The sequence below is a fragment of the Physeter macrocephalus genome, chromosome 11 (assembly GCF_002837175.3).
Source record: "Physeter macrocephalus isolate SW-GA chromosome 11, ASM283717v5, whole genome shotgun sequence".
In the NCBI taxonomy this organism is placed as follows: domain Eukaryota; kingdom Metazoa; phylum Chordata; class Mammalia; order Artiodactyla; family Physeteridae; genus Physeter; species Physeter macrocephalus.
Genome location: NC_041224.1, coordinates 43,061,259 through 43,085,171, shown reverse-complemented (window position 1 = coordinate 43,085,171; position 23,913 = coordinate 43,061,259). Strand labels below are relative to the sequence as shown.

Sequence of the window (23,913 nt, the reverse complement as noted above, 5' to 3'; positions counted from 1 at the left end):
TGTGCATCCGGAGCCTGTGCTCCGCAAAGGGAGAGGCCACAACAGTGGGAGGCCCGCGTACCGCCAAAAAAAAAAAGTCTCACCCGGGGACTTCCCTGGCAGTCCAGTGGTTAGGATTCTGCACTTCCACTGCATGGGCATGGGTTCAATCCCTGGTCGGGGAACTAAGATCCTGCACGCCACACGGTGCAGCAAAAAATAAATAAATAAATAAATAAAAAAAATTAAAGGTCCCACCCCCAAACTACCTGAATCTGTTGTCCAATTTGAGAGCTATTTCCAAATCTAGTAAAAGTGAGTTTTTAGCCATGCCTCTGGGCACATCCCAGTATCCCAGTGGCCTGTGCCACCATGTTCAGGAGGGCTGAGAAGGTTTGGCAACCATGGTTGCTGTTAGTTCCCAGCACACTGCATAGGGCCTCTGGTCTCCCCTGGGGATGGAGGGACCTTGGCCTCTAACCTAGTTTGTCCTGTTTGTCTCTGAAGGGGTTCAGGGGGTAGTGCTGAAAGTGTTGGGTCAAAGAGTAAACAGAACAAACCCCATGCTTCTACAGGAGTTTGGGGCTCTCTTGGTGCTCCTCTTCTTGGCCCCCAGGAAATGCCAAAGCTAGCCCAGTTAAAGCCCAAATCTCTTAAGCCCCATGGCCTTCCCAGAGCCCAATAAGAGACAATTTTTCTTCATGGAAAGACTATCACTTTCTTCTTTTGGGACCCCTGGCATAGTAGCCAAGCCCACACGGCCTTATGGCTGGTTTCTTCCCCTACCTTGGCCTGTAGTGCATTACCTTGACCTTTGCCAAGGTTTCCGTTCTGGGGAAATGATTGCGCAGTAGCTGAAGAGTTTCCCAGAGACATCCCCGAAGAGCAAGAGAAGACTTGGTTTCAGCCATAGGCTGCTGGTGTCGAGCAAATGTTCATTCTGACTTTGGGTGACTGTTTCATCATCTGGGCATGCATGATCTCCATATGAATCCAGACTGAGGTCACAGGGGACTAAAAGGAAGTGTTAGACTCTCCCATTATTGTCCAAGGGTGCTTATCAGAGGACAGGAATTTATCTTGGACAGGTCACGGTTTCATTATAGCTGTAAAGACCCACTGCAACAAGCCCTGATTTGTCTGTATATTTTCCTCCTCCGTATCCACTTCACTGACCAGGATGGTTGTGGCCAAAGTGGCTTGGAGCATGGGGTCAGTTGTTAACACCCCAATGACTTCCATTCCTTGTCATCTTACATCAGAATTTGCATAGCACTCGCCTTTGCTAGTCGGATAAGCCATGCTTCTATGGTTTCATTGGACTTTTGCCCAAGTCTGTCTCTAAATTTCCTCCTTTCTTACTCATTGTAAGAGTGGATCTCAGCCCATTTCTGAGTGGCAGACTGCCTTTACTCACCAGATAGTGTTCTATCTGTAGTCACAGTAGGAGGGTGAGCAATAACCAGCATATGCTTTCTTTAACTCTGCAAGACCCTCTTTGATTTCCAACGCTAAACACCAATGGAGCTCATTGGGGATCAGGAACAATCGTCATAGACCACTTGTCTCTGATGTCACCAAACAACTTAGCAGTAAGTGGACATTTAGTGGACGCTAAGTCCACCAGAGTTCTAGCCCATGCTTGACTTGACAGCCCACATTAAGAGCCCTGTCTCTTTTCCAAAAAAAGAGTTGTGACCTTATCAGCCCCACATTAAGTGCCAAAGTGGTCAAGTGGTCAAGCAGTCCCTAAGTGCAGCATGGTGGCTAACAGGGCCACAAGCATCTACTACTGCAGCCACTGGGTGGGCCTGTCACACTTCCACAGACTCAGCTGGTAAAGAAACAACAAGTCGCAAGGATCCAGACAGCTCATTACTCACACTGACAGCAAAAGCAAGACCAGCATATTGTCAGCTTCTCACATCCCTCCCTAGTGCCGCAGGATGACTCTGAACTGGAGGGACAGGTGACAGGAGGCATGGTGGTAGGTCACTCTGTGGCTAAGGAGCCAACTCTAAACTACGGCCAAGCAGTTGTATGGCACCTGGACTTACTCTATGACAGGAGGGCGCCCGATGGAAAGCCCTGCACTCAACTGAAACTAGAAAGATGGATGAAAAATGGTCTTCCATAATACAGGGAGTCTCCTCTCTAGGCTGCTATGTCCCCTTGCTCCAGGAATAATAGTGCTGTATTCTGTCAAGGCTCAAGTCACCCTACTCAAGCCTTGCCCACGTGGCCAATGTAGAGACATGCAAGGTTGTAAGGATGCCACAGCGGAGCTGTTCCCCTACATGCTTATACTGCTTCCTGTCGGAACCCCTCAGACATAACCACTATTTTCATTTTTCTATAGCTTAGTTTTGCCTGTTCTTGAACTTCATGAAATGGAATCATAAGTATGCACTCTTTCACATAACGTTTCTTTGCCAACCTGTCTTTGAGATTCATCAGGGTTGGTACATGTACTTATGGCTTGTTCTTTCTTATTCCTGTATAGGCATTTGGGTCATCTCCAGTTTATTCTGGTCCAAACATCCCTTTTTCCTTCTGGAACTTCAATTACACATATTTTGGAGTCGCACATGTTTCTTAGGCTCTGTTCTTTCCATTTCTTTCTTTCTCTCTCTCCATTTTAGTTTAGACTCAATCTATCTTCAAGTTCACTAGTTCTGTCTTCTGGTTAGGGAACTAATCCTGAGACTGTGTGTTTAGTCTCTATGATTGTGACTTTATCCTTTAGCGCTATGAATTTTTAGAGTTTGTAATTTCAGAGATGGCATTTTTCAGTTCTACCTGCTCCTTTGATTCTTTTAAAATAGATTCCAACCCTGTTGAATTCTCTATATTTGCACCTATTTTGTCCACCTTTTTCTCCATTTAACATATTAAGCATAGTTATTTTAATTTTATTTTATTTATTATTTTTAAGTATTTATTTATTTATTTATTTAACTTATTTTGGCTGTGCGGAGTCTTAGTTGCGGCACGTGGGATCTTTAGTTGCAGCATGCGGACTTCTTAGTTGCAGCATGCAAACTTTTAGTTGCAGCATGCATGTGGGATCTAGTTCCCTAACTAGGGTTGAACCCAGACCCCCTGCATTGGGAGCATGGAGTCTTACCCGCTGGACCACCAGGGAAGTCCCAAGCATAGTTATCGTTTGCGGGTCTGCTTCTACAGTTTATTTTTTCTCCTGTGTATTGGCCCCATTTGTCTCCCTTTTTGCATGTATTAAAATATTTGCGTGTATGTTGCATATTGGATATAAAAGAAAGGTAAAATATGATGTTATTCTCTTCCCCAACTTGTCCCTGAGGGTTCCCAGAGGAGCCAGTTACCTTAATGTAATCAAGCATTGAGCTGAGTTAGGGCAGAGTTATAGTTCTGATAAAACTCCGTCCTCCCCTGGATCGCCCCCGTCCTCTGAGATTTAGGAAAGCCTGGCCAGTCTCTGTCTCTTCCAGCCCTCCAAGTGCTGCTTTAAAGAGATTTTGAGGTTAGCTCTTTAGCCTCCCAACCCACACAGGTTCAAAATCTGGCCAATGGGACTTGCCTGGTGGTCCAGTGGTTAACAATCTGCCTTCCAATGCAGGGGACGCGGGTTCGATCCCTGGTGGGGGAACTAAGATCCCACATGCCATGGGGCAACTAAGCCTGAACGCTCTAGGACCTACGTGCCACAACTAGAAAGAAGCCTGCACTCCGTGACGAAGAGCCCGAGTGCTGCGACTAAGACCCAGTGCGGCCAAAATAAACAAATAAATAAATACTAAAAAAAAAAAAAAAAAAAAAAAGAAAAACAAACAAAGTCTGGCCAATTTCTTGAGGGGGAGACCAATTATTGTTTGTTTCAGGCCCCCTCCCTCTAAACACCTGCCTTTCCAGCCCAGCCCCTTCCTAGTTGCCCATACTGCTCCAGAACTCAGCAAATGTTCCATGGGGGAAAACTGGCATTGCATTTTGGGTTCTTCCGGATACCAGTCCATAGCACTGTCCCTGTAAGCACCAGAAACTCCATTTCTTTTTTTCCCCAGTAGAGTCTTTCTGTTTGGGACAATTCTGATCATCAGAGATGTCCCGTCTCAGCAAATGTCTCAGGGAAGAAAACAACTGCCCATCATCAGTTCACCTCGAAGGGGCTTTCTCCTCCTTGAAATTTTAATTCATATGGTCTTTCTTTCTTAACACCCCTTGCCATTGTCTTTAAAAATTATTATTTTCATCTTACGTTTCCTCCTAGTTGTTGCAATGGGCGTGGGGACCTGCAGGGACCTACCACATTCTACCCAGAAGCAGAAGTTCTTCAGTTCCGCTTTTTACCACTTCTAATGGAGATACAATTTGAATTGTTAGGATTTTTACTTAGTCACACTCTTACTTGATTTCTTCTTTTTGAAACAAGTATTGTCTTTTATCTCTTTGAAAATAGATATCAACTACTTCATGGCCATTTTATCTCAAAGTTCTTACTGCTTTGCTCTTTGGTGCTATAAATCTTTCCAGGTTTCTGTTTTTCAGTCTATTCATACTTCTTTGTCTTCTTCTTCTTTTTTCTTTGGCTGCACCATGCGGCATACAGGACCTTAGTTCCCTGACCAGGGATCGAACCCGCACTCCCTGCAGTGGAAGCGCGGAGCCTTAACCACTGGACCGCCAGGGAAGTCCCTCTTTGTCTTCTTGACCTTCACCGTTGCTGCTAGAAAAGTTTCAGATAACTTTGTAGGTTTCGGGGGAATTTAAGGGAGGAGGTGAGGGCTTCCCGCTCTGCTACCCATTGCTCAGTAAACTTGTCTTGAGAGATTGGAATAGTTTTCTTTCTCTTCAGCTACTCCAGTCCCCTTGGAGTGGAACTCTAACTTCCCCTGACACTCTCCTCTTCCTGTTTCTCATGTGATTGTGGTACACAGACATAGTGTCTCTGACATTTATAAGCTAATGACTTTCAAACCTCAGTTGCCAGCCTTTACTTCCGTCTGAGCCTCCAGACTTATATGTCACACTTACATCCCCACAGGCCCCCGAAACACAACATCTCCAAACTCACCATACTTCCTGCAGCTCTGCTCCTCTGCCTGGGATCCTAATTCAGAAATAACACCACCATCTGGTCAAGAAGCCTGTGTATCATCCTGATCTCTCTTCCTCTTCCCCAAGTCGCACACCCAACAGCTACCAAACCATGTCAGATCTGCCCTGTGAACACTGCCCGTCCTCCTCCTTCCCCACGGCCACGGTACAGGGCCTCTTTTCCTTCTAAGACCTGCCCTCCAGAGGAGCACGCGTGCCAAGAGCACTTGATGGGCACAAATGATTTTTATTATTTCTGCCTGGAAGAGGAATCCCTGGCAGGAACAGGGATGCACCGCAGACACGGGGCTGCATCCCTGCCAGCAGCATAGATACCGCTGGCTGGAGTCCAGGATGATGAAGAGCTGTCCAGCGGCGTGACCTGGAGCTGGTGAGGAGGTATAATCTTGCCTACAGAGGCCACTGGCTTGAGAAGTGGGGCCCCAGTCTCACCGATGCCGCTTTCGGATGCTCTGCAGCTCCTGGTAGATGGTGCTGAAGCTGGGTCGCTGCCCGGGCTCGGAGGCCCAGCACTGCTCCATGAGTCTGAACACAGCGTCGGGGCACAGTTCAGGGCAAGGCAGGCGGCCCCCTGTGAGGACAGGCACAGCACCCCAGGCATGAGGAGGGGGTCTGAGGGGCCCTGGCAGCCCCTGGTACATGCCATGAGCAATGGGAGCTGCTTAAGGTACAGTGTTCTTAAGGAGCCCCTTTTCTTCACCAATAAACACAGAGATTCTGATCTCAAGCCACCATGTGCTAGTTGTGTGATCCCTGCAAACCTCAGTGTTTCCTTCTGTAAAAGGGACCTATTAATCCCGACCTCACATGTTATGAAGAGTAAATGAAATAAACGGATGGCCTGGCACACAACAGGGTTTCACTGGATGGTGAAGCTCTAGGATTATTCTTACTCTGCCTCAGTGGGAAGGATAGGGCATTAGGAGGCCTGGAGGAGTCCGGCTGGAATGCTGGGAAGAGGGCTTGGCTCTGAGGCCACTGTCACACCGCAGGGTTCCCTTACCCTTTTCCACAAACTCCCGAGTCTGCTGATTGCTGAGGTTGGGGTAGGGGGAGGCCCCCAGGCTGAAGGTCTCCCAGAGCAAGATGCCAAAGCTCCACACGTCGCTCTCGGAGGAGTAGCGGCCTATGAAGAGGTGAGGCGGCGTGAGTGGGCCACACCCATTGGCCAGAGAAGGGCAGGTGGCGGGACCCATGCCCAGCCTTGGGCCCTGCAGCCAGAGCGGATCAGGCCCAGGTACCGTAGTTCAGGGCCTCCGGTGCGGTCCACTTCACGGGAACTTGTCTGAGACCCCCCGAGGCTGCGTAGATCCCGTCGGCTTCCTCCCGGGACATCCCAAAGTCACTGATCTTCAGGACGTTCTTCTCTGTCACTAGACAGTTCCGAGCGGCCAGGTCCCTGGGTGAAAGCAGGACAGGGGCTCATTTAGCCAATATCCACGCAGCACCTGCCACCTGCCCGGCCTGGGCTCCCTAGACACAGCCACGAGCCAACGCTGCCCCTGCTCCTGGGACGCCTGGTCCGTCAGAGAGGCAAACTCCACCCCCGGAGCTGGTGCCTGCTGGTGAGGGGCAGCAGCGCCTGCATCTGGTGCGGGGGCGGGACTGCCTGCCGCGCCCACCCCCTCACCGGTGGATGCAGCACTTGCTCTCCAGATACTCCATGCCCGCAGCCGCGTCCCCTACCATCTGCAGCAGAGTCTTCACCCTCAGGCGGGCTCCCTCTGTCCGGAGGAAGGTCAGGAAGTCGCCTCCTGGGAGTGGGAGGTGGGGACGGGGAGCTCGATGAGCCTTCTAGGGGTCGGAGGCGGCGGGGAGACCTAGCCCAGCGGCGCACCCCAGCCCTGGAGGTCAGCTTGCTCTGCTCACCCTGCACAAGCTCCATGACTATGTAGATGGGCTGCTTCTGGGTGCAGACGCCGATGAGACGCACGATGTTGGGGTGGCTGTACTGCTTCAGGATCCTGGGGGCGGGGGCGCAGGGCTGCTCAGGCTCCCACCTCGGCCGGGCGGGGGGGTCTTACACATTCACCTCGTCGCCCCGGGAGCCCAGGGAGCCTGAGGCAGGGTGAGAGCAGAGCAGCAGACCTGGAAGTGTAACTTTGGGTGGGTCCCAGGGCCCCAACCCCTCCCCACTACGCGGGGGCGGAGCTGTGAGGATGAAACGAAGTCAAGCACTCCCGAAGTCAAGCACCCTGCCGTGTGCAGAGGAGCCCTTCAAATGTGGAAACTCCAGGGGTGGGTATTTCATCACCCACCTCGCTTCCTGCAGAAACTTGGCCTTGAGGTCGGGTGGGAGCGTCTCGCGGCAAGATTTCACGGCCACCAGGGTGTTGTCCGCTCTCAGGCGTCCGCTGAATACTTCGCCAAAGTTCCCCTGAAACGGTCTGGGGCTCCTATCTGTCTTCCCTGGACTGTGGTCCTCTCCTGCACTCGGGGCACAGCCCACCTTGTCCCCACCGGCCCTTGCCTCAGTGCCCCCGTGCTCAGACCTGCTCATCCAGGCTCTCTGGTCGGGGGACCAAGTGTACACGTGGGACAGGCAGGGAGAGTCACCTCTGACTTACCATGTTCACTGAGAAGTGACACGGAAGTGCAACAATCACTTTTGCTTGGGTTGGTAAAGCATTCTGGTTTTTAGGAAAGTGACTTCTTTCCTGAGTAGGTATTTTATTTTATTTTTCTTTCTTTCTTTTTTTTAATTTTTATTTTTATGCCACACCACGCAGCATGTGGGATCCTAGTTCCCTGACCAGCGATCGAACCTGCGCCCCAACTCACCGTCGCATTGGAAGCGCGGTCTTAACCACCGGACCGCCAGGGAAGCCCCCTAAGCAGGTATTTTATAGCTCATGTGAACAGAGGGTGTCTCTCTTCCCTGAGGAGGCAGGGGTGGGGCGGGAAGTGTGTGCGTGTGAGTGGCGTGGGGTGGGTGCTGGTGGCAGAGCCATCTCTGGGGAGCTTCCAGGGCAGGTGCTTTTCCCCCAGTTTCCTGCAGGACAGCGTATGGCGGTGGCTGGGCAGGGAGTCAGCGGTCCAAGTTGGAGCTCAGACTGAGGCGGGGAGGCTGAGAGCCCTCTGTGGGTGGGGCCCTGGTGTGACTCAGCCTTTGGGATGGAAGGAAGCGATACTGGGGGAGGGGAAAAGCAGGCGGCCAGGAGCCTGGCAGAGCCCACTCAACTCACCCGCCCAATCTGCTCACCCAACACCAGGTCCTCGTGGCTTAGTGCCCACTTGTCCTGGGGAAGGGAGGAGTCGGGGGGGGGGGTGGTGTCAGAAGTCAGTGAAGGGAGGGAGTGCTGAGCCCTATCAAGGACTGAATACCCCCTCCCAACGCTGTGTCTTTCATTTCTTGGCACCTTGGTTCGTTGGTCTGCAAAATGGGGGTTGGACACAGGATCACACTTAGATGACTCAGGGACCAGGCAGGGGCACTAAATGGGTGAGCACCAGCCGGGGGTGTGTGGCCCAGGGAATGGGATTGACCTTGACATTCCAAACCTAGAGGGAGGCCGGCCCCCTGGGGAGTGTGTAGGACCCGGAAAGCCCTTCCTGCTCTGATTCTGTGTGGGTCCCAATCCTGCCACAGACTCACCTTGGGCACAGCCCTGTTCAGGATGATACCGCTCTTCTTGGTGAGGGGCTGCTGGGAGCGCAACAGGTGGTCTACGAGCAAGGGAATGCTGGGAAAGCCATCTCCTTCCAGTCGGTACAGGTTCTGCGGGGTAGGGGGAACTGGTGTCAACAGCCTCCATTGCTGAGGGGGGCGTGAGCCCTGGGAGAGGAGAGGAAGAAGAACAGAAGGGAGAAAGGGCCTGCCTGGGATAAGAGGCAGAGACCTGATGCTGCACGACAAGTCTGCTCCCCTGTCCTATGGGAGGACGCACACCTCTGTTTGGTTGCAGGGACTGGGTGGTCTCTGGGGCCCCTTTCAGCTCTGCCAGGGAGACATCTAAGACATTGCAGCTCCTTTCTACACTCCCTGGTGAAGGGGAAAGGAGGGGAGGGAGGGGAGGGAGGGGAAGGGAAGGGAAAGGCTGGGGTTCAGGCCCCACTCACATCAGCATACTGGATGATGAAGTGTCGGGGCTGGCCGTCCCACAGCACAGACAGCACGTACTCCTGCTTGCCCTGGCTCTCCCGGACCACGAAGTCCCCAGAGTGTGTCAGCAGCTCAGCCACCTCTGCCCGCGGGATGGCTCCGTGGTACCACAGCTGCTCATGCAGGGGCTTCTGCACCTCTGGAACGAGCTGCAGCAGTGGGGGGAGCTAGACAGGGACAGGGGAGGAGCAAGGAGGGGTCACTCAGCCAGTCCGTCAGGGGAGGCCACTAGGCCGGCCAGTTGGGGGGTGTCCGGCTCTCTCTCATAGACTCCTCGTCCTCACAAAGCACGCGAGTGCCACAAAGAGCCATCTGCAACCCTTGGAGCCAGCAATAAACTCACCCAGGCTGGGTGATCCCAAACAAAGCTTTTGCCTTTTCCTCTAGGCCACAGCCCCCAACCACTCCTGGAGCAGAGAGAGCCGTGGGGTGATGAGGCTGCAGGTCCCTTCCACACACGTGGGTGGTGGAGAGGAAGAGGGTACGGGGGGTGGCATGGAATCCCAGGGAAGAGAGGGGCTCCCCAGCAAAAGTGGCCTGGGAAGAGCCTCCTCTCTAGGACAACCCCGTGACTAAACCCAAAGCACCGTGGTTGGAGGGGCTTAGGGAGACGTCCCTGAGACTGCTGGCCTGGCCCACCCCTTAGAGAAGGGCAGAGGTGCGGGTCCAGGCTGGGCTCCACTCACCGAGAACTTGGGGCGGAAGATTCCTGAGATGTGGCTCTTAAGGATCTCCAGGGTGGGTGTTCTTCCCCCTTCTCGCTCCTGCTCCTGAGGCCAGGGACAGACGTCAGCGGGTGGCCAGGCTTGGGGAGGGGGAGGGCGAAAATGAGGAGCGCGTCCCCGGGTGGGCGGGCAGGGCTGGTGGTGCAGGCTGCGGGTGGGCGGCTCACCGAGGACGAGGTGGAGTGGCGGTCGTCCTGCAGGAGCAGCACAGGCAGGGGCTCACCGGGGCCTAGCTGCTCCAGCTTGGCCTGCAGCAGCTCCTGCTGGGCTTGCAGCTTGGCCTGGCTGCACAGCGCTACCTGCAGCCCCTGCAGTGCCTCCTGCAGCACCTGCTTCTTGCCCAGCAGCTGCACCCTGCGGGCAGGGGCGGGTGGTTGGGTGGGGGGAGAGAGGGGCTCAGCCTGCAGCTGGCGGCCAGCAGTGCGTCAGGCAGGCCGGACGGAGGGAAGGGAGGGCCAGGAGGCTGCTGTAGGCGGGCCCCACTCACCGCTCCCGGGGGTGGGTGGTCTGCTCCTCAGTCCAGAGCTCGTGCTGCAGCTGAGTGACCACCTCCTGCCGGCTGAGCACTGTCTCAGTGGCCACGGCCAGTTCTTCTGTCACTGAGGTCAGCCTGTGCCCAGAGGAAGGGCAGTGTTAGAGCCACGCCCCTCAGATGCATCCCTGCGGGGCCAAGCAAGCCTGCGGGCTGGCCACAGCTCTGTGTGGACGGCGTGCACCCCCGACCCTGAGCCGAGCCACCACACACGTGTGCTGCACGCTTTCCACAGTCAGCTCGTTCAGCTGCAGCTCCCCGGGCTCCAGCAGTTCAGCCTCCTCAAGCAGCGACTCATCAAAGGTGACACAGGGTGGGACGTCAGGCGTGGACCTGCGGGGGACAGTGCCCATCAGTGCACGGGCCAGCAGCCCCGGCACCCGGCTGCTGCAAGGAGGGGCTTACCCATACTGTTGCAGGAAGCCTTGGTACTCGGCCTCGGGCTGGATGTGGGCAACCGCTGCAGCCATCTCCTGGTGAATGGCCACCACCTCGTCCTGCACCAGGCTGCTAATCTCCAGGTATTCCTGCAGGATCTCCTTCCTGCCCCCAGACGGGACCCCGGGTCAGGCGGGCCTCAGGCTGGACAAAGCTAGGAAGCTTGGGGCCCGTGGCACTGGATTTGGACCCACCCTGGGGTTGATCCCCCCCACCCATCATTTACCAGTCAAATGACCACAGGCAAGTTACTTAGTGTCTCCCGGGAGTTTGTAATAAGGCCCCAGTGAGAGCCTATGTGCAGAGTGTGTGGTTTGAGGAAGTGCTCGGTTAATGTGAGCTACCAATGTGCCTGCCCTGGGCATAGCCCCACAGCTGGGGCTCTGGGGCTCTGATACACACATAAGCCATCGATGTGCTGCTGACCCTGCGTTTATACCTCCCAGAGCTCCAGTCTCATGTAACTGTCCATCTACTCTAAATGTCCTGTTGGACGTCTCTCAGACACCCAAACTCCACCAGTTGAAAAATGAACTGCTGGGACTTCCCTGGTGGCACAGTGGTTAAGAATCCACCTTCCAATTCAGAGGACACGGGTTCGATCCCTGGTTGGGGAACTAAGATCCCACGTGCCGCAACTATAGAGCCCACGCGCTCTGGAACCCGCACGCTGCAACTAGAGAGACGCCTGCACACCACGACGGAAGATCCCGCGTGCCTCAACTTAAGACCCGACACAGCCAAAAGTAAATAAATAAATATTTAAAAAAAGAAAAATGAACTCCTATTCTTATCTCCTGAACCTGCTTCTCCCATCTCATTCTCCATGTAGCCTTCACCAGCCGGGGGCTCCAGGCCAAATCCTTGGAGTCATCCTTGACTGCTCTATCCACACCCCACTTCCAGTCCATGAGGAATTTCCACCAGCTCCACCTTCAAAGTATGTCCAAGACCTGACCACTTCTCCCCTCCATTGCTACTGCCCATGTCCAGTGGCATGGTCTGTGGTCTGGATCACTGCAGTAGCCCCCTGCCTGGTCTCCCTGGTCCTGTCTTGCCCCCTGAAGTCTGTTCTCAACACAGCAGTCGAACTGACCTCATTAAGATGGCTCAGATCATGCCGCTCTTCTGGTCCACCCAGAGCCAAAGTCCTCACAACGGCCTGCGGGACCCTCTATCATCCCTGGACTCCTCCAGCCCTGTGTCTGACTCTACCCTTCCCTCACTCTGCAAAGGCTACACTGGCTTCCTTGCTATTCCTTGATTTCAGGCACTCTCCCACCTTGTGGCCTGTGCGCCTGCGATTCCTCTTTTGGAATGGCCCTTCTTCAAAATCCCCCTGGCTCACTTCTGCACTTCTGAGGCTTTCTCAGACCACTCCATTTAAAACAGCAAACCTGGGACTTCCCTGGTGGCACAGTAGTTAAGACTCCACGCTCCCAGTGCAGGGGCCTCGGGTCCGATCCCTGGTCAGGGAACTAGATCTCGCATGCATGCTGCAACTAAGAGTTTGTGTGCCACAACTAAGGAGCTGGCGAGCTGCAGCTAAGGAGCCCGCCTGCCGCAACTAAGGAACCCGCCTGCCGCAACCAAACAAATAAATAAATAAAAATGAAAAAAATAAAAACAAATAAATAAATAAAAGAGAGAAAGAAAGAAAAAATGACGGAAAAGAAAGAAAGAAGAATGAATGAAAGAGAAAGAAAGAAAGAAAGGTACAAATATCAATTTGTCATACATTTTAGAAAATAAGTTTTAGAGAATGTAAATTTTCCACAGTAAATATACTGTGGTGTATTTCTCCCTATAAATATTGGTGCATTTAAACTTTCTCTAATTTTTCTTAGAATAACTAATACTATTAAAGCCCTTCTTCATGAAGAAAGCATCCCTCTCTCTTTCTCTCTTACTGTCAATCTATTTATCCAGATATATTAAACTTTTAATCTGATACAGATATTTTTGTCTACGTTCTCTGCTGTATCACACAGCAGAGCCTAGAATGGTGTTCAATAAACATAATAAAGCCCTGCAATAAGGGGCCCAGAATAATGTAATTTGGATGTAAACTGACTGGCCCAGGGCATGTTCTCACGTGACTACACGCCTGTCACTTTTACAGGACTGCGTTTTCTGGACCCTGCCTCTGGGCTTCAGGGCTGTGACCGGGGTCGGGGGTGTGGGCTTACAAGATGCACGCCATCTCCTGGTGCAGGTCCTGCAGGGACTGGAGCAGGCCGGGCAGCATGAGCCGGTGGTGGTGCTGGTGGTGTAGCTGCGCGGCCCGCACGCCCAGCACGTAGCGGTTGTGGTGAGCGAAGAGCTTCCACAAGCTGCGCACGTACTTGTCCTTGGCCTTGTCACGGTCTTTGTCTGCCAGGTTGGGGGAAGGAGGCGTGCGTGACAGCACAGAGGCCTGGGTAGCACCCCCCTCCCCGGGTACCTGTGGACAGGTCTGGGCTGGCTTGGGATTCCCATCCTGCCAACGAGGGAAGCCCCGGACCTTTGCTGGCCTCCTGGTACTTGCGTCGGGCCTGGGCGCTGTCCCGTACCAGGGCTCGGTACTGGCTCTTAAGCTTCTCAATGTCCTGGCTGTGGGTCTGGAGAGAGAGGAGAGACCAGTGTGGGACAGCAGGTCCCCAGAGGATTCCTGCCCGAGGTGAAGCCCTGGACAGGTTCTGCAGTCCAGGCTGGCAGCACATCCAAGTTCATCCTTCAGGAAGGGCCTGGAGACCTCTGGGACTTAGCGATTGCTGCTGCGGTTAAGGTCAGAGGAGTCTGGCTAAGGACAGGCCCCCGGGGGCAGCAGAGAGCCAGACTGGGCAGGCGACAACTGTCCTTCCTTGGCCTAGAGTGGTATGTGGTGGCAACTAAGGTCCAGTAGCAGGCGTGTGTGCTTGGTTTAACACTGTTGATGCCATCTTGAAATTCTTTTTTTTTTTTTTAATTTTATTTATTTATTTATTTTTGGCTGTGTTGGGTCTTCGTTGCTGCACGCGGGCTTTCTCTAGTTGCGGCGAGCGGGGACTACTCTTAATTGCGGTGCGTGGGCTTCTCATTGCAGTGGCTTCTCTCATTGTGGAGCACGGGCTCTAGATGCGTGGGCTTCAGTAGCTGCGGCACATGGGCTCAGAAGTTGTGGCTCACGGGCTCTAGAGCACAGGCTCAGTAGTTGTGGCACACGAGCTTAGTTGCTCCGCGGCATGTGGGATCTTCCCAGGCCAGGGATCAAACCCGTGTCCCCTGCATTGGCAGGCGGATTCTCAACCACTGCGCCACCGGGGAAGCCCTTGAAATTCTTAATAATTTTTTGACAAGGGGCCCCGCGTTTTCATTTTGCACTGGGTCCCGCAATTATGTTCCTGGTGGTCAAGACCGGAGTTCTCCTCCCAGCTGCCTGTTTCTGCACTGGGGTACTTAGGGCAAACTCCACTCCTCTCCTCTGAACCTCAGCTTCCCCATCTGTAACAGCTAAATGCACAGACTAGATCAGCCCTTTTCTTAAGGGCCAGGTGGTAAACATTTTAGGCTTGTAGGCCATGCAGTCTCTGTTGAACTTGCTGGGCTCTGCCACTGTAGCTCTTTAGTAGCCACAGATAATATGAAAACATATGGGCAAGGCTGTGTTCCAGTAAAACTGCGTGCAAAAGCAAGCTGACCCCTGAATTAGATGATCGTCTGGGAAGAGGAGTGGGTGAAGGCTGGCCACCAGGGGCCGCTGTGGGTCTGCAGCAAGGCTGGGTCTGCACTGGTAGAAGGGGTGTGGTGCAGGCGGCTTCCCAGCACGTTGAATAAGAAGGCTAAAGCATCCGCGTAAATAGCTCCAATCAAACAGCCTCTAGTCAGAGGAGCTGGGCAGGATTCAAATGCAGGCAGACCCACTTCACAGCCCCAGTCCTTAACCTCCGAGTCAGGGGGCCACGCTGCTGCCTTGTGGAGTCTCTGGGTCCCTGGGAGGAGCCAGCCTGGGCCAAGGGCGGGCAGAGTAGCCCTCATTCCTCTCACTGTCTCTCGGACCCGAGGGCCAGCTGGTGCAGTGCAGGAGGTGGGTCACAGGTCCTGCGCTCCTCCCAGGCACTGGCTGGATCACTCATCCTTATATTCCCAGCACTCTGCTCAGGCACACAGTAGGGTGACAGAAAAGGCGTGGAGAGGCCCTGCTGCAGCACGGCTGGGGAGGTGGGTGAGGGAAGGAAGCTGGGCTGGAGCAGGCGCTGGGGGAGGGCCTGTGGTCGGATACTTACACTTCTTCAGTGAGTCCAGGGGTTCCTTGCAAAACCAGCCCTTTTCAGCTCAAAATGTAGGCAGAAATGACCAGGTGAAGCCCCGGTGCCACCCACCCACCCACCTACCTTGTTGAGCTCCTGCTGGAGCTGCTGCCACTGCTCGTTGTAAGTCTTGCGCAGCTGCTGCCGCTCCCGGATCAACAGGCTCAGCTTGCTCAGCGGCCCTGAGTTCAGATCTTCTGCGTGCTGCCTCAGCAACCGGCTCAGGCCCTCCGTCTGGCTGGTGATCTCTGCCCAGGACTACAGCATGGGGCGGGCAAGGCAGGGAGTGGGGGACAGTGGCTCCCACACCTGGGCCTGCCCAATCTCCAACCCTCCCCAGTGGGCTCCGGGAAAGGAAGGGGCAGGCAGATCTACCCGGCACCCACAGGACTTCGTTGGTCGAGGGCGGGAAGGGCAGTGAGGAGGCCTAGGGCCCTGTAGAATCCCACCTGACTGATGGGGCTCTGGGGGCTGATGCCCCGGCTCTGGCCCCCGCTGTCCTGCAGTGACATGTGGTGCAGCAGCCCAGCGTATTCTCTGTCGCTCTTGACCCGCTGGGCCATCCACTTCCTCATGCCCTCCAGCAGCCGAAGCTCGGCCTCCTGCATCTGCTGCACTGCCCCGTGGCCCTGGGGACTGCACAGCTCCGAAGAGAAGCCCATAGTGTGCTCCTGGGGACCAAGAGAGGAGAGGCCACCACTGGGGGCAAGGCAGAAGCTGGAGACGGGCGGGCAGGACAGGGAAGCTAGGGGCTGCCGGGCCAGGAGGAGCCGCAGACAGGCAGGAGGTGGGGGCCTGTCCCGCTGAAATGCAGCCATGGGTACAGAACACGGCCTGGCCTGGGAAAGCCCTCATTGCTTCCTGTGTCCCAGGTCGAGGCCTGGTGCCAGGGGTCTCCTTCCCAGCCCTGGAACAGAAACCTCCCGGAGCCTCCCTCCCTGGGCCCTTCCACACAGCACCCGCTGCAGGGGTAAGGTGTGCACAAGGCTGCCCCTGCCGGCGCCCCAGGCAGCCGCCGCCCGGGGCCCTGCCCTTCCGCGGCCCCTGCCCTACCTGGTCCCGTGTCCCGCTCTCTGATCGCCTGCCGGACCCCTGCCCACCGCCTGCTGACCCCGCTCCCCGTGTCCGCTGCCGCTGCCTCCTGGGCCTCGGGGCAGGAGTTACCCGCGTGGGTAGCTGATCCTGGGGCCGCCGAGGACCGACTCAGACTCAGGCCCGCACCACCCGGGGCCAGTTCCTGATTCCGCGTTTCCTCCTCCTGCGGTTTCAGTTGGCCCCGGCCCCGGGGCGGGCCGGCTGAGGGGAAGGGGCGGGCGGGAGCCCCCGACGCCTGCCCGCCCCCCTGCCCAGTGCAGGCCGCTGCCTCAGCCGGCCACACGGCCACGGAAACGGAAGGGAGGAGGGGGCTGGGAAAGAATGGCCCAGAAGAGAGCAGCCTGCGCCCGGCACTCCCCAGGGCCCGGACAGCGCCCGGGAACACGGGGAACGGCCCAAGGGGGCGGCGGTGGGCGCCTGGCACAGGGCCGGGCTGCAGGATTGCGTTGGGCCGGGGAGTCTGGGGGTCCAGAGCCTGGGGGCGGGCGGGCAGTCCGAGCAGCAGGCCAGGGCGGCCCCAGAAGAGGAAGGGGGAAGCCTAGTCCAGGCCTTCCCCACCCCACTGCATTCCCCAAGGAGAGCTCAGGCGCCAGCCTCCATTTGAATAAAATTTCCAAGTAAATATCCCGAGGAGAGGCCTGCTTCTCAGGCACAGATCCTGGTGGAACTGGCACGGCTCCTCCACCCCGAGGCAGGGGCTTCCTGTCCCAAGGGAGACCTATGGCAGGCGAGGGGCCTGGGCTGGGGAGTGGAGAGGTATGGCGTTCCCAGGGTGGGACTCAGGATCTCCCCAGCAAAAGCCATCTTGGTCCAGTTAGGCCCCACCGAAGGCCTCAGCCCTACAGCTGGCGGCCGGGCTACTTCAGCCAAGGGAGACCCTGAGCAACTGGACACAGGCCATCACTCTCCACCCTGCTGGAGTCCAGGCCTGTGGGGGTGGAGGTGCTCAGCTAGTCCCACCCCTGGGGCTCATTAGTCCCACCCCTGGGGCTTGTCTCCAGCTGCTGTCCCTTCCACACCCCACCTAAAGAAGGCTCTGAAAGCCTCCGGAGGTGGACTTTGGGCACTTACAGGTAGGCAGGACATCATGTGGGCACATAACTCGCCCCAGCCCTCACCCGCACCCCATCCTGGACGCAGCCCCAGGTCCTGGGAAGAACATCACACTGGAGACCAGGCCTGGTTTGCATAGTCTGCACATTTAATCACTTTAAAACCTCTAACATTATCTCGTGTCCATTAAATAGAACCAACAATGCTGGGCCTGTTTAAATTACAAGAAAAAAAAAAAAAATGGCGGCCAGCAGTGCGTCAGGCAGGCCGGACGGAGGGAAGGGAGGGCCAGGAGGCTGCTGTAGGCGGGCCCCACTCACCGCTCCCGGGGGTGGGTGGTCTGCTCCTCAGTCCAGAGCTCGTGCTGCAGCTGAGTGACCACCTCCTGCCGGCTGAGCACTGTCTCAGTGGCCACGGCCAGTTCTTCTGTCACTGAGGTCAGCCTGTGCCCAGAGGAAGGGCAGTGTTAGAGCCACGCCCCTCAGATGCATCCCTGCGGGGCCAAGCAAGCCTGCGGGCTGGCCACAGCTCTGTGTGGACGGCGTGCACCCCCGACCCTGAGCCGAGCCACCACACACGTGTGCTGCACGCTTTCCACAGTCAGCTCGTTCAGCTGCAGCTCCCCGGGCTCCAGCAGTTCAGCCTCCTCAAGCAGCGACTCATCAAAGGTGACACAGGGTGGGACGTCAGGCGTGGACCTGCGGGGGACAGTGCCCATCAGTGCACGGGCCAGCAGCCCCGGCACCCGGCTGCTGCAAGGAGGGGCTTACCCATACTGTTGCAGGAAGCCTTGGTACTCGGCCTCGGGCTGGATGTGGGCAACCGCTGCAGCCATCTCCTGGTGAATGGCCACCACCTCGTCCTGCACCAGGCTGCTAATCTCCAGGTATTCCTGCAGGATCTCCTTCCTGCCCCCAGACGGGACCCCGGGTCAGGCGGGCCTCAGGCTGGACAAAGCTAGGAAGCTTGGGGCCCGTGGCACTGGATTTGGACCCACCCTGGGGTTGATCCCCCCCACCCATCATTTACCAGTCAAATGACCACAGGCAAGTTACTTAGTGTCTCCCGGGAGTTTGTAATAAGGCCCCAGTGAGAGCCTATGTGCAGAGTGTGTGGTTTGAGGAAGTGCTCGGTTAATGTGAGCTACCAATGTGCCTGCCCTGGGCATAGCCCCACAGCTGGGGCTCTGGGGCTCTGATACACACATAAGCCATCGATGTGCTGCTGACCCTGCGTTTATACCTCCCAGAGCTCCAGTCTCATGTAACTGTCCATCTACTCTAAATGTCCTGTTGGACGTCTCTCAGACACCCAAACTCCACCAGTTGAAAAATGAACTGCTGGGACTTCCCTGGTGGCACAGTGGTTAAGAATCCACCTTCCAATTCAGAGGACACGGGTTCGATCCCTGGTTGGGGAACTAAGATCCCACGTGCCGCAACTATAGAGCCCACGCGCTCTGGAACCCGCACGCTGCAACTAGAGAGACGCCTGCACACCACGACGGAAGATCCCGCGTGCCTCAACTTAAGACCCGACACAGCCAAAAGTAAATAAATAAATATTTAAAAAAAGAAAAATGAACTCCTATTCTTATCTCCTGAACCTGCTTCTCCCATCTCATTCTCCATGTAGCCTTCACCAGCCGGGGGCTCCAGGCCAAATCCTTGGAGTCATCCTTGACTGCTCTATCCACACCCCACTTCCAGTCCATGAGGAATTTCCACCAGCTCCACCTTCAAAGTATGTCCAAGACCTGACCACTTCTCCCCTCCATTGCTACTGCCCATGTCCAGTGGCATGGTCTGTGGTCTGGATCACTGCAGTAGCCCCCTGCCTGGTCTCCCTGGTCCTGTCTTGCCCCCTGAAGTCTGTTCTCAACACAGCAGTCGAACTGACCTCATTAAGATGGCTCAGATCATGCCGCTCTTCTGGTCCACCCAGAGCCAAAGTCCTCACAACGGCCTGCGGGACCCTCTATCATCCCTGGACTCCTCCAGCCCTGTGTCTGACTCTACCCTTCCCTCACTCTGCAAAGGCTACACTGGCTTCCTTGCTATTCCTTGATTTCAGGCACTCTCCCACCTTGTGGCCTGTGCGCCTGCGATTCCTCTTTTGGAATGGCCCTTCTTCAAAATCCCCCTGGCTCACTTCTGCACTTCTGAGGCTTTCTCAGACCACTCCATTTAAAACAGCAAACCTGGGACTTCCCTGGTGGCACAGTAGTTAAGACTCCACGCTCCCAGTGCAGGGGCCTCGGGTCCGATCCCTGGTCAGGGAACTAGATCTCGCATGCATGCTGCAACTAAGAGTTTGTGTGCCACAACTAAGGAGCTGGCGAGCTGCAGCTAAGGAGCCCGCCTGCCGCAACTAAGGAACCCGCCTGCCGCAACCAAACAAATAAATAAAAATGGCAAAAAAAGAACATATTCCTTATAAATAAATGAATGAATAAAACAGTAACCTCCTGCCCTGTCCCCCTGCCTCCCTATCCTCTTTTCTTGTTTTATTTTTCTCCATAGCACCTATCACCTCTAGCATGCTTTCTACTTTACTTATTGATTTCCTTTTCTTTCTCCACAAACGAATGATCCTAGAGGACAGATATTTTTGTCTACGTTCTCTGCTGTATCACACAGCAGAGCCTAGAATGGTGTTCAATAAACATAATAAAGCACTGCAATAAGGGGCCCAGAATAATGTAATTTGGATGTAAACTGACTGGCCCAGGGCGTGTTCTCACGTGACTACACGCCTGTCACTTTTACAGGACTGCGTTTTCTGGACCCTGCCTCTGGGCTTCAGGGCTGTGACCGGGGTCGGGGGTGTGGGCTTACAAGATGCACGCCATCTCCTGGTGCAGGTCCTGCAGGGACTGGAGCAGGCCGGGCAGCATGAGCCGGTGGTGGTGCTGGTGGTGTAGCTGCGCGGCCCGCACGCCCAGCACGTAGCGGTTGTGGTGAGCGAAGAGCTTCCACAAGCTGCGCACGTACTTGTCCTTGGCCTTGTCACGGTCTTTGTCTGCCAGGTTGGGGGAAGGAGGCGTGCGTGACAGCACAGAGGCCTGGGTAGCACCCCCCTCCCCGGGTACCTGTGGACAGGTCTGGGCTGGCTTGGGATTCCCATCCTGCCAACGAGGGAAGCCCCGGACCTTTGCTGGCCTCCTGGTACTTGCGTCGGGCCTGGGCGCTGTCCCGTACCAGGGCTCGGTACTGGCTCTTAAGCTTCTCAATGTCCTGGCTGTGGGTCTGGAGAGAGAGGAGAGACCAGTGTGGGACAGCAGGTCCCCAGAGGATTCCTGCCCGAGGTGAAGCCCTGGACAGGTTCTGCAGTCCAGGCTGGCAGCACATCCAAGTTCATCCTTCAGGAAGGGCCTGGAGACCTCTGGGACTTAGCGATTGCTGCTGCGGTTAAGGTCAGAGGAGTCTGGCTAAGGACAGGCCCCCGGGGGCAGCAGAGAGCCAGACTGGGCAGGCGACAACTGTCCTTCCTTGGCCTAGAGTGGTATGTGGTGGCAACTAAGGTCCAGTAGCAGGCGTGTGTGCTTGGTTTAACACTGTTGATGCCATCTTGAAATTCTTTTTTTTTTTTTTAATTTTATTTATTTATTTATTTTTGGCTGTGTTGGGTCTTCGTTGCTGCACGCGGGCTTTCTCTAGTTGCGGCGAGCGGGGACTACTCTTAATTGCGGTGCGTGGGCTTCTCATTGCAGTGGCTTCTCTCATTGTGGAGCACGGGCTCTAGATGCGTGGGCTTCAGTAGCTGCGGCACATGGGCTCAGAAGTTGTGGCTCACGGGCTCTAGAGCACAGGCTCAGTAGTTGTGGCACACGAGCTTAGTTGCTCCGCGGCATGTGGGATCTTCCCAGGCCAGGGATCAAACCCGTGTCCCCTGCATTGGCAGGCGGATTCTCAACCACTGCGCCACCGGGGAAGCCCTTGAAATTCTTAATAATTTTTTGACAAGGGGCCCCGCGTTTTCATTTTGCACTGGGTCCCGCAATTATGTTCCTGGTGGTCAAGACCGGAGTTCTCCTCCCAGCTGCCTGTTTCTGCACTGGGGTACTTAGGGCAAACTCCACTCCTCTCCTCTGAACCTCAGCTTCCCCATCTGTAACAGCTAAATGCACAGACTAGATCAGCCCTTTTCTTAAGGGCCAGGTGGTAAACATTTTAGGCTTGTAGGCCATGCAGTCTCTGTTGAACTTGCTGGGCTCTGCCACTGTAGCTCTTTAGTAGCCACAGATAATATGAAAACATATGGGCAAGGCTGTGTTCCAGTAAAACTGCGTGCAAAAGCAAGCTGACCCCTGAATTAGATGATCGTCTGGGAAGAGGAGTGGGTGAAGGCTGGCCACCAGGGGCCGCTGTGGGTCTGCAGCAAGGCTGGGTCTGCACTGGTAGAAGGGGTGTGGTGCAGGCGGCTGCCCAGCACGTTGAATAAGAAGGCTAAAGCATCCGCGTAAATAGCTCCAATCAAACAGCCTCTAGTCAGAGGAGCTGGGCAGGATTCAAATGCAGGCAGACCCACTTCACAGCCCCAGTCCTTAACCTCCGAGTCAGGGGGCCACGCTGCTGCCTTGTGGAGTCTCTGGGTCCCTGGGAGGAGCCAGCCTGGGCCAAGGGCGGGCAGAGTAGCCCTCATTCCTCTCACTGTCTCTCGGACCCGAGGGCCAGCTGGTGCAGTGCAGGAGGTGGGTCACAGGTCCTGCGCTCCTCCCAGGCACTGGCTGGATCACTCATCCTTATATTCCCAGCACTCTGCTCAGGCACACAGTAGGGTGACAGAAAAGGCGTGGAGAGGCCCTGCTGCAGCACGGCTGGGGAGGTGGGTGAGGGAAGGAAGCTGGGCTGGAGCAGGCGCTGGGGGAGGGCCTGTGGTCGGATACTTACACTTCTTCAGTGAGTCCAGGGGTTCCTTGCAAAACCAGCCCTTTTCAGCTCAAAATGTAGGCAGAAATGACCAGGTGAAGCCCCGGTGCCACCCACCCACCCACCTACCTTGTTGAGCTCCTGCTGGAGCTGCTGCCACTGCTCGTTGTAAGTCTTGCGCAGCTGCTGCCGCTCCCGGATCAACAGGCTCAGCTTGCTCAGCGGCCCTGAGTTCAGATCTTCTGCGTGCTGCCTCAGCAACCGGCTCAGGCCCTCCGTCTGGCTGGTGATCTCTGCCCAGGACTACAGCATGGGGCGGGCAAGGCAGGGAGTGGGGGACAGTGGCTCCCACACCTGGGCCTGCCCAATCTCCAACCCTCCCCAGTGGGCTCCGGGAAAGGAAGGGGCAGGCAGATCTACCCGGCACCCACAGGACTTCGTTGGTCGAGGGCGGGAAGGGCAGTGAGGAGGCCTAGGGCCCTGTAGAATCCCACCTGACTGATGGGGCTCTGGGGGCTGATGCCCCGGCTCTGGCCCCCGCTGTCCTGCAGTGACATGTGGTGCAGCAGCCCAGCGTATTCTCTGTCGCTCTTGACCCGCTGGGCCATCCACTTCCTCATGCCCTCCAGCAGCCGAAGCTCGGCCTCCTGCATCTGCTGCACTGCCCCGTGGCCCTGGGGACTGCACAGCTCCGAAGAGAAGCCCATAGTGTGCTCCTGGGGACCAAGAGAGGAGAGGCCACCACTGGGGGCAAGGCAGAAGCTGGAGACGGGCGGGCAGGACAGGGAAGCTAGGGGCTGCCGGGCCAGGAGGAGCCGCAGACAGGCAGGAGGTGGGGGCCTGTCCCGCTGAAATGCAGCCATGGGTACAGAACACGGCCTGGCCTGGGAAAGCCCTCATTGCTTCCTGTGTCCCAGGTCGAGGCCTGGTGCCAGGGGTCTCCTTCCCAGCCCTGGAACAGAAACCTCCCGGAGCCTCCCTCCCTGGGCCCTTCCACACAGCACCCGCTGCAGGGGTAAGGTGTGCACAAGGCTGCCCCTGCCGGCGCCCCAGGCAGCCGCCGCCCGGGGCCCTGCCCTTCCGCGGCCCCTGCCCTACCTGGTCCCGTGTCCCGCTCTCTGATCGCCTGCCGGACCCCTGCCCACCGCCTGCTGACCCCGCTCCCCGTGTCCGCTGCCGCTGCCTCCTGGGCCTCGGGGCAGGAGTTACCCGCGTGGGTAGCTGATCCTGGGGCCGCCGAGGACCGACTCAGACTCAGGCCCGCACCACCCGGGGCCAGTTCCTGATTCCGCGTTTCCTCCTCCTGCGGTTTCAGTTGGCCCCGGCCCCGGGGCGGGCCGGCTGAGGGGAAGGGGCGGGCGGGAGCCCCCGACGCCTGCCCGCCCCCCTGCCCAGTGCAGGCCGCTGCCTCAGCCGGCCACACGGCCACGGAAACGGAAGGGAGGAGGGGGCTGGGAAAGAATGGCCCAGAAGAGAGCAGCCTGCGCCCGGCACTCCCCAGGGCCCGGACAGCGCCCGGGAACACGGGGAACGGCCCAAGGGGGCGGCGGTGGGCGCCTGGCACAGGGCCGGGCTGCAGGATTGCGTTGGGCCGGGGAGTCTGGGGGTCCAGAGCCTGGGGGCGGGCGGGCAGTCCGAGCAGCAGGCCAGGGCGGCCCCAGAAGAGGAAGGGGGAAGCCTAGTCCAGGCCTTCCCCACCCCACTGCATTCCCCAAGGAGAGCTCAGGCGCCAGCCTCCATTTGAATAAAATTTCCA

At 56.5% G+C, this 23,913-nt stretch overlaps 2 protein-coding genes across 8 annotated transcripts; both read right to left on the bottom strand.

The window, feature by feature from the left end:
* Positions 1-5,279: 5,279 nt before the first annotated feature.
* FES (FES proto-oncogene, tyrosine kinase) lies at positions 5,280-16,753 on the bottom strand. 5 transcript variants are annotated; one of them, XM_007108343.3, is made up of 19 exons: positions 16,192-16,753; positions 15,588-15,809; positions 15,223-15,396; positions 13,374-13,470; positions 13,060-13,243; positions 10,838-10,975; positions 10,646-10,765; positions 10,388-10,510; positions 10,068-10,254; positions 9,862-9,945; positions 9,133-9,342; positions 8,669-8,848; positions 8,259-8,312; positions 7,332-7,450; positions 6,943-7,037; positions 6,704-6,827; positions 6,315-6,472; positions 6,077-6,199; positions 5,280-5,644 (listed from the first exon to the last, which is right to left on the bottom strand). In XM_007108343.3, the coding sequence occupies exons 2-19, from the start codon at positions 15,798-15,800 to the stop codon at positions 5,502-5,504; spliced, it is 2,526 nt and encodes an 841-aa protein (XP_007108405.1). In that variant the 5' UTR covers positions 15,801-15,809; positions 16,192-16,753; the 3' UTR covers positions 5,280-5,501. The 5 variants fall into 5 exon arrangements, with proteins under 5 accessions (XP_007108405.1, XP_054943895.1, XP_054943896.1 ...); XM_055087920.1 differs by lacking the exon at positions 16,192-16,753 and having other exon boundaries at positions 15,588-16,065; XM_055087921.1 differs by lacking the exon at positions 16,192-16,753 and having other exon boundaries at positions 8,669-8,791; positions 15,588-16,064.
* An 805-nt stretch (positions 16,754-17,558) lies between these two features.
* Positions 17,559-23,819, bottom strand: LOC112062547 (tyrosine-protein kinase Fes/Fps-like). 3 transcript variants are annotated; one of them, XM_024117261.3, is made up of 8 exons: positions 23,256-23,819; positions 22,652-22,873; positions 22,287-22,460; positions 20,438-20,534; positions 20,124-20,307; positions 18,057-18,194; positions 17,865-17,984; positions 17,559-17,729 (listed from the first exon to the last, which is right to left on the bottom strand). In XM_024117261.3, the coding sequence occupies exons 2-8, from the start codon at positions 22,862-22,864 to the stop codon at positions 17,603-17,605; spliced, it is 1,053 nt and encodes a 350-aa protein (XP_023973029.2). In that variant the 5' UTR covers positions 22,865-22,873; positions 23,256-23,819; the 3' UTR covers positions 17,559-17,602. The 3 variants fall into 3 exon arrangements, with proteins under 3 accessions (XP_023973029.2, XP_054943898.1, XP_028351390.2); XM_055087923.1 differs by lacking the exon at positions 23,256-23,819 and having other exon boundaries at positions 22,652-23,138; XM_028495589.2 differs by lacking the exon at positions 23,256-23,819 and having other exon boundaries at positions 17,595-17,729; positions 18,057-18,190; positions 22,652-23,138.
* Between the last annotated feature and the right edge of the window lie 94 nt (positions 23,820-23,913).

Excerpts from the sequence above, each read along its gene's own strand:
- FES (XM_055087920.1), bottom strand. The coding sequence starts at position 15,956 with ATGGCTGCATTTCAGCGGGACAGGCCCCCACCTCCTGCCTGTCTGCGG. Across the intron at positions 15,397-15,587 it reads CCCAGAGCCCCATCAGTCAG|TCCTGGGCAGAGATCACCAG; the intron begins GTGGGATTCTAC and ends CCCATGCTGTAG. Across the intron at positions 10,255-10,387 it reads ACCACCCACCCCCGGGAGCG|GGTGCAGCTGCTGGGCAAGA; the intron begins GTGAGTGGGGCC and ends CCCTGCCCGCAG.
- LOC112062547 (XM_055087923.1), bottom strand. The coding sequence starts at position 23,020 with ATGGCTGCATTTCAGCGGGACAGGCCCCCACCTCCTGCCTGTCTGCGG. Across the intron at positions 20,535-22,286 it reads TCCAGCAGGAGCTCAACAAG|ACCCACAGCCAGGACATTGA; the intron begins GTAGGTGGGTGG and ends CTCTCTCTCCAG. Across the intron at positions 18,195-20,123 it reads CAGGAGATGGCGTGCATCTT|GAAGGAGATCCTGCAGGAAT; the intron begins GTAAGCCCACAC and ends GTCTGGGGGCAG.